Source organism: Dendronephthya gigantea, unplaced genomic scaffold (assembly GCF_004324835.1).
Source record: "Dendronephthya gigantea isolate DGI-Jeju-01 unplaced genomic scaffold, DenGig_1.0 000002F, whole genome shotgun sequence".
NCBI classification, from domain to species: Eukaryota; Metazoa; Cnidaria; class Anthozoa; order Malacalcyonacea; family Nephtheidae; genus Dendronephthya; species Dendronephthya gigantea.
In genome coordinates this window covers 1,578,463-1,592,897 of record NW_021163012.1, presented here as the reverse complement: position 1 = coordinate 1,592,897, position 14,435 = coordinate 1,578,463, and the positions used below count along the sequence as shown (strand labels likewise).

Sequence of the window (14,435 nt, the reverse complement as noted above, 5' to 3'; positions counted from 1 at the left end):
GTCAGTTTGTTTGCCTCAGGAAACTGCAAATGCATGCCAGATTACAGTAAAAAAACATATTTGCTTATTCATGTCAACAAATCGGATCAATAAAACCTCCCCAAAGTTCAGCGCTCCCTAATGAGTTGAAATTCCCTGCGATATACTGTTTATGGGATACGGTATATTTAGTCTGAGAGATATTTTACAGATCATGAAAAACTGATGTTGAGGAGGGGGGGGGGGTTACCTGCTGGAAAGGTTGAAAATAGGAGAAAATGGGAAGGAAAAATCTTAGCACGGGAACACTTACGGGAGAGGGGATGGGGACCAAGAGAAAAAAGTGCGAAAAAAGCTTCTTCGTTCTTCGCCCTTCTGGCCCTCCCTAAGTTTCTCTCCACTGAGCTTCACTCTGCTTTTAAAGAGGCCAAGTGCGGTCAAAAGAGTCGATGAGAATACACGAGAGTCGATGAAAGTTGCAAGACGTTTAATGCATGCATTCTTAGACCTCACTTTCTGATCACCCTATCATCAGTTTTGTTCGAGAGATGTACTTTGTAACTAGATTACGGTTTCAGGTATGATCGAATTGAGCAAAGCCTTGACGGTCCACAACCAAATCAAACTATCTGCGATCGATTAAAGCTCTCTTGTGAAGGCAAACGCCAAGGTCATGACCTCGTTTAGCCAAAAAAAAAATCGGCGCAAATGCGCGTGTCTCTGACAACTTAATTCCGCTTCTTATCTTTCCCATTTATCTTTGTTTTGAGTTTCCGTGACTCGAAAATACCAGTCAATTAACATTTTTCCTTTCTTAAGTATTTTTCAAGGGTTCCCTCTATGGCGTTTTAATTGGATTGCTCTATTGCAGATAAAAAGTCGAGATAAAACCCCTTGGGTAAATTGCGTGAAATTTGAGACCAAAGGAAAGTGTATGTTCTTTCTTGGCTGTTGAAGTCAAGGAGTGGACGGCTGGTGTGAGTTGCTTGTTTATTTGGTTCACATTTCTTTGGCGAAAGATTTGAGGGGGTGGGGGTTGTTTTCTTGCGATAAAAGGGCGTGGTCGTGAGGTTTTGTAACGAGACAGTGGTTCATCTGTGACCTTAGTAAAAATCTCGAGTTTAAGTGGATTCATTTTTTAGTTTTTTTTAAACTTGGCATAGCTTTCCATTGTAATGATTGCATGAAGATCTAGATTGTCGCTCATTGTTAAACATAATGAGCGCTCCACTCTCATCCAGTTTTCATCCAGAAACGATCTCAAGAAAAACCATTGAGACTTTTGAGAAGAGTTTTCGAGATTAGAGCGACTGGCTTAAGATCCTCTGCGTGAAGAAACACTACGTGCCGCCAAAATGTAAACGTATTTTTCTAATCTTCATTACGTTGGCGAATATCAACAAGCAATGTTTCTTTACCCTGATATTTAATTGTTTTGCAAGGAAGTCGTGTTTAATAACACAGATCTGACCGCGAAGTTTACCGTTTGTATATAATGGACCGGAAATTAGGACTTGAAAATAGAATAGGCCAGTGTTATTCTCATTTTGAAATTCTTAAGGCTTCCGGACTTAATTTACGACCATCAAATTTAAACTGTTGAGAAATCGCTGGCTTTTGCGGTGAAATTGAAGGGCCCTGTCTAGCTGTCAAGTTGTAGTGACTAATGTATCTGTTTTCGACGATGATAAATCGTTATGGTAGATCCTATCAATCACAAGTTTGAATATCAGTATATTTGAGTGTATATCGCCAGTGGTAATAAACACTACAAGATACTATATTTAACACAGCAGCATGCACTGAAGATGTCTAAGTATTTGTGTTGCTAGTTTATCGTAGTGTTTTCTAAACGATTCGCTAGGTACATTACGTTGCCCAGTACGAAAACATGTGTTGCCATTAAACGCAGAGAGCCTTGAAAATAAGAGTTTTTACATGTTGCAATGGTACACAACGATCAGATCAATCATGTCCCACATATTTGCAACGAACCTATTTTCAACATGCTGGTTCCTTGTGTTTAAAATGAGTACCCTTTTTATACGATTGTAGTATAATGGTACTGTTGTAAATAGACTACGCTTTGTCCTGTTGATCCGGCTTACACAGACTGTTTGACGAAATATTAAACTTACGAAATAAACTCAAGAATATATCATCATCATCTTGCCAACTTCAGATTTGTAATGTTGAAAAAAGTACTTCCTATAGTAACTTCCCATAGTGATGTTTCAAATCTAAGACACATATCCATACTATTGAATGTTCTGATTTTGTGTAAAGATTTTGAAATAGTTTTTGAATCAAATCAAATCGATTTGACAATGCCTTTGGCTTTGAAATAATACCGATTTCTTTTATTTAACTGAATTCGCAAGCGAAGGCGAAGATGTATCGTTTGATATTTTTTCGTTGTAAAAATATTCTCTAAATAACCTCAGTGAAACGGTGACCCATTAGTTATAAGCAAAGAGTTTAGGTTCTTTGAACTTAGTTGTCGATGGCAAGGTTTAATATACACAACCTAAGATTTACGAATGCATCCGAACGAATGCTATAGGGCATGCTGATTGGCTAAAGGTTTCGACTTACCCATCCTCGGCAGCAAAACGTAGATAGTCGACATCGCCCGATCGTTTCTTGTGGAATTTCACGCAAGTATTCTTTTTCCAATGACGAATTGCTTTACGAATCTCGACTTTGGCTGTTTGCTCTGAGAGAAAAACACGAAAATTTCGTTACAAAAACATGTTAAAACCCTTTCTGAGATAGTTTGTGCGCCCCCAAATAAGGACTTTAACGTCGGTTCGAGGTTTTCGAGAAGGGAATGTCATGTCAAAAAATATCGTTCAAAATCTCGACTAGAAAGTCCCCAAAAAATACCATCAAAAACTACAAAAAAGTTTATAGTTTTCGCTGAAATAACCTTGACAAATGTTTCAAGGTTAAGAAGTCCCTCTTAAAATCTCATATGGTATTTTGTGATTTGAAGCACCTATGGTAAGTTATCGTCTGGTATACCTGGTTTCCGACAGTCAGGAGCCATGTCTGCCGGGTGATTTAAACCGGTCACAAAACCCTACCATGGTAACCGAGCTTCCTGATCAGACAAGAGTATCGCCAGAGGCGTCTGCAGTAAGCCTTCGACCAGATTAAGTCTGGCTGGCCCGGTAGTAATGACAGGCATTAAACACGGTGATACCTCAAGAACTCTGTGGATGAAGTTATGGAACCCCCAAACAGAGACTAACCTCCCTAGATAACCCTGCCTTCCCCTCTATGATAAGAAGACCTCTTTCTGCCCAAGGGATAAACAGTGAAATCTTAGGCATGCAGTTGTAAACAAACGGCTGTAAAACCTTAACAATATTATCAAAAATGATCTCAGAAAACGGACTTATAATGCGACCCTCGTTCAATGCTTAAGGCATTAATGTAATGTAGCAATGTCCTCGCTGTTCCTATAGCCTTTTGTAACGTAAATATCCTAACATAATCCACGGTCATCCCTCATTATCTTTTGTAACTCAATACTTCGTTTAATTTCAGTTCGAGGAATTTTTAATGTGTTAACATGAAATTCAACTATATTAAAATTTTTATATTCTAAAATCGTATGAGTAATAAACTAAGAGAATCATACGTCGGGCTTTGATATTCATAGTAACAATTCACTTGTAAGCTTTGAAAAGGCAAAATCGTATTCGCAGAAGCTTCCTTTAGAGTTCAAAACGTCTTTGGTCTGCATCGTTGGCGAATGTTTGAAACAAAGCTTTAAGTGAGAGTGTTCTCGGCATTTTAATGTTGCTTGATCAGGGAAGTGATTTAGAATCTAATGAAAAGACGAGCGGTGATTTCTAAGATGTGATTAAAAAAAACCTGTTGCATGGTTTGGATTTCCTTATTAATAATTACCGTAATTAATTTTCATTATATCCACAGCACTTTGGGCGCAGCGCCAAGAACAATGCGTTAAAGGTTTGCTCCGCGTTGCCGTGAGATGTTTAAGATGTCCGTAGGAAGTGAGGCGCTTGGGCGCGGGTCGTTTTTCTTCTCCAAGCGGGATATCCCGTGCGCGCGAGGCATTGAAGGTGCGAACGTCTTTGAATAAACTGTGAACAATTTCTTTCAGTGCATACTTGAGGTGAACGCGAGTTGATATAGCCTGACCTAGACCACATTGTTGTTTCGAAGACAGCTGAACGTGTTTGTGCGCATGTGATTACGACCCTAGTTCCGTCTGAAAACATCGTTGAAATGATTGCAAAAAGCAACGAACGTTTCTCATTTGTCGTAAAATACAAACTCCGAAGTATTTTTGTAATCGATGACGGCGATCCTGTATTGATTAGGTAATATTTACATAGCCATGCACAACTTCCCACTTCCCAAAGGTTTAAACCTCAAAGAGTTGGTCCCGAAAATCGAACAGGGCATGGTCTTGAAAATTACATTATTTCGGTTATAGCTTAGTCCAGGCATAAAATATTTGGCAGTCAATGCAGGCAGTGGTCGTGTGGATACTGTTTTCATTCCAGTCAAACTTCAAACATATACTTTTCATTGTATAGATATAAATGTTTTGTGGTGCTATGGCCTCTCGCGTTAGTGTATATGATGAGTTTACTTCTGTGACACAGCTTATATGACACACTAAAATGCCTGCCCTACATTTTGCTTCTAAATATTGGACTTTTTAGTAATTTCTCAGTCATTTTCTTTCTATATACAAATCCCGCCGTAGTGTAAAACAATGATTTAAAGACTCCTCGCGTCTGAGAGATCGCTCTGCGGCCAAAGCGAAATGAAACTTGCTTCAGAGTACGTTTTTGAAAGGAAGGTTTTGGCTTGTTGAATCAAGCGCTGTCGCTCATATCCTGGAGTTAAACACAATCACGGGGCTTGATCCGATCAATTAAGACCCACTTCGACAAGAGCGTGCGTGCATAATATTCAGCTAAGCCCGTATCACTGTCGAATGATATTAAACGAAATATTTGATCCTAAAGTACACAAGAATATGCATGGGATTAAACAATCCTCTCTCTTTTGACCTAATAAACTTTCGTAATCAAATATATCAGCTCTTGGGAGGCCCGGCTACAGCTCTCCAAGACAAATTTCAAGCAATAATATAGCACTAAAAGAACCGCTGTGTACGAAATTGCGATAGAACTCACAAAGCGATTAAATGTACAGTTTTTTCGTTGGATTAACAGCATGCGATGCAGTATTTCTCAAAACAAATTCTCAAATTGATGTTGAAATGAGCTTAATTGACCACGCTTGAGATACAAATAGATTTGTTTCATGTTTTAAATCATATCATATCTTTCTGCCATCACGGTCTTAATCCTAACTAGTTTTGACAACCAGCACGGCTAGTGATAAACACAGTATGTGAGTCCTTCCGTTTTAATTGTATCGAAATTCACACCATTAGCGTTTCAGGAACTTCAAGTTAAGCGCCGCCAAAGAGAAGCGACAAAACAGAGAGAGACGAGAGTCGACGTTTACAAACGATTCCTGTATAAGATGCATTAAAAGCTATACCAAGTTCAGGTAAAACAGCAGGTGATTCAAAATTCACAGCCATGCACTATAGCAAAGCCTGCTTTAAGACAAATCGATGCACTCAGAAAAATAAAAAAGCTAATGTACTCGTAAGAAAATAAAAAAAAACTCGCTAACAGCCTGGCGTATATAGCTTTGACGGATTACTGGCTAATGATGGTTAAGGTGGGTTTTATGGCCAATATTCGGGCAAATTTTGTCATTTATTGTAACAAATATCGAGCTTAATGTCAAATATATTTGCATGAATGATATATTTTCATGGAATAGATATGATGCGTGTATATATTCAAAGATTTCAAAAACTGGATACATCTCGAATTCTTGGGCCGCCATGCGCTAGGAATTGCTCCTCTTATCTTGCGCTATTCGGGAAAACGTGACCAGTGCCAAGCTCGTCAATAATTATGATAATTAATAAAAATATACAAACAAGAACTCACTGAGTCTTCTGTCAATAACGAACGGGACAACGCCATTTGTCCATCTGGCTTCTGGCTCTTTCTTAATCGCTCTTCTTTTACGAGTTTCCGCAGTGTCGTTGAGCAGATTCATCATGTCTTTCGTGAGCACGATATCTCCTTGGAAGAACGTCGAGTTTAATCCTAAAACGCAAAGTTCCGCTCTTAATTGAAGTATATTTCGTTGTGACAAACTGTCAGCTACGTGCCTGGAGACAAGTAATATTTTATGATTAAACGTTGTCGTTTATCCAGGCGCTAGAATACTTCGCCAAGATGTTTTAAACGCGACTGAGTGACGATGCACAGCGAGGTGACGATGAGGCCCATCAAGAAGGCGACAAATTTTGCTGGTCGCGCTTTGCTCTATGTGGCTTCGCGAAAGAAATGAGGCGTTCGTGCCAAAACCCAGCTATTTCCTGTCATTCACGACTCATATTTGCCATTTTTTTGCCCCCTTTTCTATAAATGGCGTTGTCTTATTAAAAAGATGCTGCCTTTATTGACCCATGCCAGTCACGAATGCAAATTATATTGCAATGATTTTGGCGAATGAGCCCAGATTATCCTGATACGTTAAGCTGTATTCGTATAAACATTAATGGAGCTACCCGAAGAAGAAACGTTTTTGAACCGTTTCGCTTTGAAATAACCTCTTCCTAATACTCATTTCAATGCTATGGAATCAACACCCAAGATATTGCAGAATGCTATCGTTCAACTGGACCCCCACGTTTGAAATAACTTCAAGATGGGCACCTCTGATGAAATGGTAAAATGGGTGGGAAAAAATGATAGTATTTTGGGTGAAAGCCATGATATCGTATAGTTTCGATATTTTACGGCAAAATCTTAAACTGCAAAACGTGGTTTCGTGTTGATGATGTTCATGTTGATACAACCGCAGGTGGTTCACGGATACCAAGTAACTGAACGATTTGAAAACATACCTCAAACGTGGTTTTTTAGTACCGATAATACTTAGCGACAAGCTGCCTGGTATGTGTACGAATTACTTAAAAAAAAATACCCAAACGTGTTGATCTTATGTATCGCTTTTATTCTATAATAAACTGCCGTGGTTTGTGTCTGAACTATATCTGACGAATATCTCAAACGTGGTGGTCCAGTGTACGTAGTATTCTCACAATACGCTGTGGTGGTTTGTGTCTAAATTAGCAATCGAGGGCTGTCAATTGGAGGTAGTATTCTACAACAAGCTAATCTACTTTCATAAAAAGTTATCGCTCGTAGAGTACTTCATTTTTTTTCACGTATTTCAAACGCATCCCGACGGAAGCTGATCTGTAAAGATCTACCTGAGTGCAGGAATCTCGAGTGATCTAAAAACTGGCACAATGAATGATAACACAAGCCAAAACTCGAGTCAGACCGATACGCTAATAAAAACGTTTCGACTTTCAATACAGATACCTAAGTTAACCTATGACAGATAAAAGCGTCTGTGTGTAAAAAATCTTCAAATATTTGCAACGTTCGGCACGTTAATTCGTCTTCATCGCGGTATTCTTCGATCCGCACAGGACAACGAGGATTCTGACAGATATTGACATGATGAAGACCTACCTTGGTTTACTTCCCAAGCGTCTTTGGGCGACGAAGTTTCGTCAGCAAACCTGTCCACTACAACAATGCGTTCCCTGGTATTCTTTCGATGCTGTCCTCCCGGCAGCGTTCTGCCATCGACGATAACGGCTGTGGTAAAGAGAAACGTTGTTAGAATTCTCCACAGAGACATGGCGAACGAAGGTAGTTTGTGATTTGACGGAGCTCGCTCGTGCGTCAATGCCGTACGAATTATGATTGAACTGTGGTCTGTCGCCAGTTTACATAAGGTCAATGCTGCCACGGTCGTGCGTAAATATCAAACTGACAGCTTATATGTATATACGCTAGGCAAACAATAGACAATCAATTAAGCAATAATGCGGTCCACCGCAGGGGTGCAATTACTTTAAGACTAAACTAGATAATGGTATCATAATTATACATGACACCGCCAATATGCTCTTGGTGAAGCCGGATTGAATATTCTTTCCTTATTTGACGCGGAAAAAATCCGCATTCTACAGATTGCTTCCTGCCGTGGTGGAGGGGAATAATTTTAGAATTTTTGCATCGGCTTAAGAAATTCTATTTCCTTTGTGAACGCATGCTTTCGCCTTTGGGACCGCTTGAAATATGGGTTTCAATGATCTTTATAATGCATGTGAGTTTCCACGCACATATTTTGATGCGATAGAAAATAGAGGATGTAAGAGGATGTGATGCTACGTATCAAATTCCACCTTGAAAAACATCCTTAAGTTAAGGGTCATCTTATAGTCACGTTTTAGGACTTCACTTAATACATTAACTGGATAGTTTTATCATTTTTAAACTGCACGTTCTTCCTAGAGGTCCAGTAAGGATCATCTCTTATTGATGCAGTGTAACTACAGGAGGAAACCTAAACTAAACTAACTTTATTTATACTGAATAGCTCTATCAGTTCTAAACTGTTCTTCTTTGAGGTCCAGTAAGGATCATCTCTTATTGATCCAGTGTTACTACAGGAGAAAACCTAAACTAAACTAACTTTATTTATACTAGATAATTCTGTCAGTTCTACACTGTTCTTCCTAGAGATCCAGTAAGGATCATCTCCTACAGATCCAGTTACTACAGGAGGAAACCTAAACTAAACTAACTTTATTTATACTAGATAGTTCCGTCAGTTCTGCACTGTTCTTCCTAGAGGTCAAGTAAGGATAATCTCTTATTGATCCAGTGTTACGACAGAAGGAAACCTAAACTAAACTAACTTTATTTATACTGGATAGCTCTATCAGTTCTAAACTGTTCTTCCAAGAGGTCCAGTAATGATCATCTCTTATTGATCCAGATGGAATTTAGCAGGTGGACATAGTAAATTTTAGTGAGAACATTAAACATTATTCGTGTACATCTACTAAAGAGTAATGACAATTTCAAGACGAATTAGACTGTTCTGCGCCTTGCCACTTAACGCAACGTACTAATTCTAAGAATATATGTACTTGACGTGATTAAAGCTCGCAACAGCTTTAGGCAAAATTTTAACGTAAAAGCCTTCAGTGACGACTAGAAATAGTACAACGAATCCTATTAAAAGTCGTCTTCACTGACTTATCCACGAGACTGTCTGTCGGCAGATGACAATAATATTTGAGTAATGTCAGTGAAATTAATGTTTCCCAATTAAAACCAATAAACAGCGCAATCAATGGCTAAAAAAACTGCATTTAATGTTCAAAAGCATTTCCGTACACATGCCGAACACCACGTTTTTCGGGTTGTGAAAAATAATATAAATCAATTTTGCACGCACCATAGCCTTGGAATAGCTCGACAATTGCGTGTTTCGCTCCAGGCAACGTGAATTCTTATCATTTAGAAACCATTTTGCTCAACTCGACGAAAGAGAGGCGAACACACGCCTGCCTAACCATCTGTCGGTTAAAGCAAAAAAAAATCGTTGAAATTTTACAGCTTTGCCTGTTTCAATCTTTTCTTTCTATTTTATGGCTTATTTCTTCGAGAACTGGTCTGTTCCAGCAAGACTTCATGTTGTTTTTTGGTCCAGGTAAGGCAAGACATTGTGCATTAAATAAAAACGGATGTAAACAATTTGTAACCGGCGGTGCCATGTTAAGAAGGTTTCTGAGAGCATTCAAATATGACAATCTACGATAATCCCCTGCCCTAACTGTTTTCCAAGATACCATGGTTCAAAGTTGACATGACTTGAGTGGATGTTTCAAGAGGAGGAAACCTCAACTAAAATCCATTCATACTAGCCTAGCTCTATCCCCTAAACCGCTCTTCCTAGAGATCCATAACTGAAGCCGGATAGTATCTCCTACTTGATCCAGGATCAAGGAAGCTTAAACTAAACTGAACTAAACGACTTTGCTTCTACCTTGCAGATTGCTCTAGTCAGTTCTAGACTGTTCTTGCATGCCTACAGATCCAGAAAGGATAAGCTCTTATTGATCAGTGGTGTCATCATCATAGAGAATAAGGGAAAATCTTAAAATAAACAAATTCTATATTTATACTGGATAGCTCTATCAGTTCCAAACTGTTCTTCCTAGAGTTTCAGTAAGGATCATCTCTTACTGATTGAGAAGTAACATAGGGGTGGGAACTTTTAAACGAAACTAACTTTATTCATACTGCATCGTGGTGTATTGAATTAGTTATACTGTTTTACATGGAGATCTACTGTTAGAGTTAATTACCTCGGCTATTTATCCTTACCAAAGAAGGAAATATCCACTAAACTACCATAATCGCTATTGGATCACTATGACTTCAAAACTGTTTTTCGTAAATATATATAATTAGGGTCATCTCTTATTGATCTAGTGTTACCATAGAAGGAAATCTAAACTTAAATACCTTAATTCATACTGGAAAGTTCTATCAATTCTAAACTGTTCTCCCTAGAGGTCCAGTAAGGATCATCTCTTATTGATCCAGTGTTACTACAGGAAGAAACCTAGAGGGAACTAACTTGCCAGTGTACTGTATAGATTTTGAGGAACTCATATAAAAAACGTCGAAAACATTGTGAAAGACACATGAACAACATCAATCAGCATCCAATGACAATCAGAAAAGCGATGTTTTCAAATCTAAGACAAATTTCAAAGATGACCATTACCAAACAATTAACTAGTATATTACGACCCCAAATAGCCTTGGTCCCATCACGGCTAAAAGAACTGAGATATTAACCGTGGTTCCATCCATATGTTAGGATAGTGTATACGATAGAAATATTAGAGTGCGTTTCTCAACAAATTCTTCCAGATTTTGACGTTAAACGTTTATTAAATATTTTCATGATGTATTCTACGCAGCGGACAACAAGTGAACATCATGTCAGCGGGGCACTGGATTCGTTCATTTAAATGAAGGTTTATATTCGGTCGCTATTTCGCCTGTCTTCCAAAGGCCTTGCACATGCAGTGCCCACTTGATAAGTGAAGAAGATTTATGGCCATTCGATTGTTAGACAGTTGTCGGTTGTATTTGAGGAGTGTTAACAGGCTAAGTGATCATATGGGGAGTTCCATATGAATGCTTGTGTTTATTTTTCGTTATAAATTGGACGAGTAGGACCGCCTAGCATACCTGAATTTCCCGTGGATGACAACGCAAAGGTCAAACATGCGGTGAGTTTGTTTATTTCCGTAATAATATTTTAAATGCATGTCGAAAATGCTATCTATCACTCCTGATAAGTTTCCCTATAGGTCCCCAATAAGGATAATCTCTTACTTATCCAGTGTTACTACAGGAGAAAACTTAAAAAAAAAACTCTATCTATACTGGATATCTCTATCAGTTCTAAACTGTTCTTCCTAGAGGTCCAGTAAGGATCATCTCTTATTGATCCAGTGTTACTACAGGAGGAAACCTAAACTAAACTAACTTTATTTATACTGGATAGCTTTATCAGTTCTAAACTGTTCTTCCTAGAGGTCCAGTAAGGATCATCTCTTATTGATCCAGTGTTACTACAGGAGGAAACCTAAACTAAACTAACTTTATTTATACTGGATAGCTTTAACAGTTCTAAACTGTTCTTCCTAGAGATCCAGTAAGGAACATCTCTTATTGATCCAGTGTTACTACAGGAGGAAACCTAAACTAAACTAACCTTATTTATGCAGGATAGTTGTATCAGTTATTAAACAGGTCCAGTAAGACCATATCGAATTCAGTGAAAGAAAGAGTCTAAGAAGCTAATTAAATAAATCTAGCAAAAACAATATAAAAAAATACTGCTATCCACTACAGAAGAAGACTAATTCACATGCAGTCATGGGTTCCTTAATAGTGACAGGATCACTGTGAGATGATGGTTACTGGATCTCTAGACAAAACAGTTTCGAAACTCTCAAGCACATCATCTTTAACAATCTTAAACTGGCTCAATTATCTGATTGCTATCAATCTATATATTGCGTCTGGAAATAGATAAGACCTGCGTAGGCCGGAGGACGCTGATAACCTGATTGATCAGTATTAGACATAGTGATGGATTAGTTTTCAAGCGCGTTCGATGTAATATCATTAGTTTTGAAGTGGCATGTCCTTTGATACAAATGACCGCCTTGTTCTATACTCGTAGAACGTCGAAACCAATAAAATATTATGTCCTTTGGAATGCATTAAGAAGAAAAGGATGATTGACAAAAGATATTATAAATTTATCAGGCTCGTATATGTCGTCTTCAATATTTTAGCCTGTTAACATCTCACCACTTTAAAGAGTTTAAAGACTCACACAATTCAAAAGACTTTACCCTTTTTGCTTTCAAGCGCCCTATACGTAACGGTAGTTGCATGATTATCAAGCAACTTTGAGTTGCGATATCGCTCTGCTTAGAAGCGATTTTGTTTGTAAGAAAACCTTGCCGATTCTTTTTGCTTCTTTGTTAAACTAAATCGCTGTTGAACATGGCGAAATCACAACTCAAATTGGTCATGATAATCAACTACCGTCACGCATTGCGCGCTTGAAAGCTAAAAGGGGAAAGGTCTGTTCACTAAACTGACATATGGAATGTAGTTTGTTATTGGTAAAGCAGTATTGCATTGCTGTTGGTTTTAGTCCGATTTCGGCTGCCCATACATATACTTTGCAAGTCAACAGACTATAAAGCATCCATCAGAAGTGAATTGGACCCGACAAAATTGGATCGTGTGAACAGACCTTGAGATGGATAGATAATGTTTAATTTTAGTATTCAGTATTCACAAAATCAGATTTTTTATCTTTTCAAAGTACAGTTCACATTCCACAGCATGTATGTTTCGTATGATTGTGTTATCTACTGATTAAGAGGGCAGAGGGAGGCTGCCCGGGCCATGCACGCGTTCTTCTTTGAACAAGCCTTGTTTCAACCGACTATATCCCGAGGGAGTACGAGATGACCGCGACCTATTCCGAACAATGATGATGGTGCAGCCTATTAATTGGGCTATTCAATTGAGTTAATTAAAAATCCATTATATACCAGCGGAGGTCAACTTCTCCTAACCCCAAGCCAGGTCTGATGTCCTGTTCGGGTGTTTATAATAAAAACTCACTAATGATTTGATGAAAGCGGTCGCATTCCAACTGTAGCTGTTAACATCCCGACATTTCCGTGCAAGAAGCGCTGAATAAATATTTTTTTTTCGACGCTTCGCACAACAATCTTTTGGGAATTATTCCGGCGACAATTCTGTCACTGCTGGCAGGAGTTAAAAACACTCAACAACTCGATGAGATTTCTCTCCTGAGTTTTCTATTCAAGCTGTCAACTATGTTAATGAATGCCAACCAGCTTTGTCTGGGTTTAAAACCCCAAGGACTTGACGTAATCCAAACCGATATGAATACTCGAGTCTGTTGTTTCTCTCAGTCGATGCGGGCAATAAATAGCTACCAGCGTTGTCTGGGTCGAAGACTCAAAATGCCTCGATGTACTTCAAAAACACATTTAATTAGAATCACGATTCTTCTGCAAGTCTGTGTTCTTTCACAGTTGACTTAGCCGATGAAGTACTGCCATCTTTGGCCAGGGTTAAGAAACTAAACTCTTTAGTGCACTTCAAACTTCACTCTGGCAGGATTTACCTTTCTCCTACGAGTCTGATTTCTCGCCCGTTTGGCTCAGCCGATGAATGACTACCATTTTTGGTTGCGCTTAAAAAACTGAGTCCCTTTAATACACTTGAAAACTCATTTGAGCCGAGAGTTTCGTTTCTCGTGAGAGCCGGTCTGGCTGTCTTTCTCGGTCACTCAGCTGATATTCGACCACCATCTTTGGAAAGGGTTAAAATACTGAATGCGTTGAAGCACAATCATTTCAACAGAGTTAGGTGTCGGTTCACCCGGCTGATATCGACGACCATCTTTGGCTGGTTGGGGATTAAAAAAACTAAATACCTTGATTCCTTCTTTAAAATAATTTTAACAGACGTTAATTCCCAGAAGATATTCGACCACCATTTATGGCTGGGGGGTAAAAAAACTGAACGAATTGACGCAACTTTGATACTCGTATAGACATAGTTAGGTCTCGGTTGACTCCGGGGTTAAGAAACTGGTTGTCCTTTTTATGCACTTCAAACTCACTTGAGCAGAGTTACGTTCCTCTTGTGAGTCTGTGTTCTCTCTTGCTAGACTCAGCCGAAGAATTGCTACCAGCTTTGGTTAAGGCTTACTGAAAACGTGAAGTAGTTTGATGCACTCCAAAACTTATTCAAACAGAGCTAGGTTTCTATACTGTGCTCTCTCTCGTTCGACTAAGCTCATGAATGGCTATCAGCTTTCGCTGGAGTGCGTAGGTAAAAAAACAATGGCTTGTTGCAGTA

General features: G+C 38.7%; 1 protein-coding gene across 1 annotated transcript in view; it reads right to left on the bottom strand.

The window, feature by feature from the left end:
* LOC114535904 (zinc metalloproteinase nas-4-like) overlaps positions 1-14,435 on the bottom strand; it is a 28,263-nt gene that overhangs the window by 3,591 nt on the left and 10,237 nt on the right. Inside the window, exons 3-5 of the mRNA XM_028557243.1 lie at positions 7,605-7,733; positions 6,000-6,161; positions 2,575-2,695 (exon numbers count right to left, since the gene is read on the bottom strand). Coding sequence (XP_028413044.1) covers positions 2,575-2,695; positions 6,000-6,161; positions 7,605-7,733 — 412 coding nt within the window. The remainder of the gene's footprint in view (positions 1-2,574; positions 2,696-5,999; positions 6,162-7,604; positions 7,734-14,435) is intronic.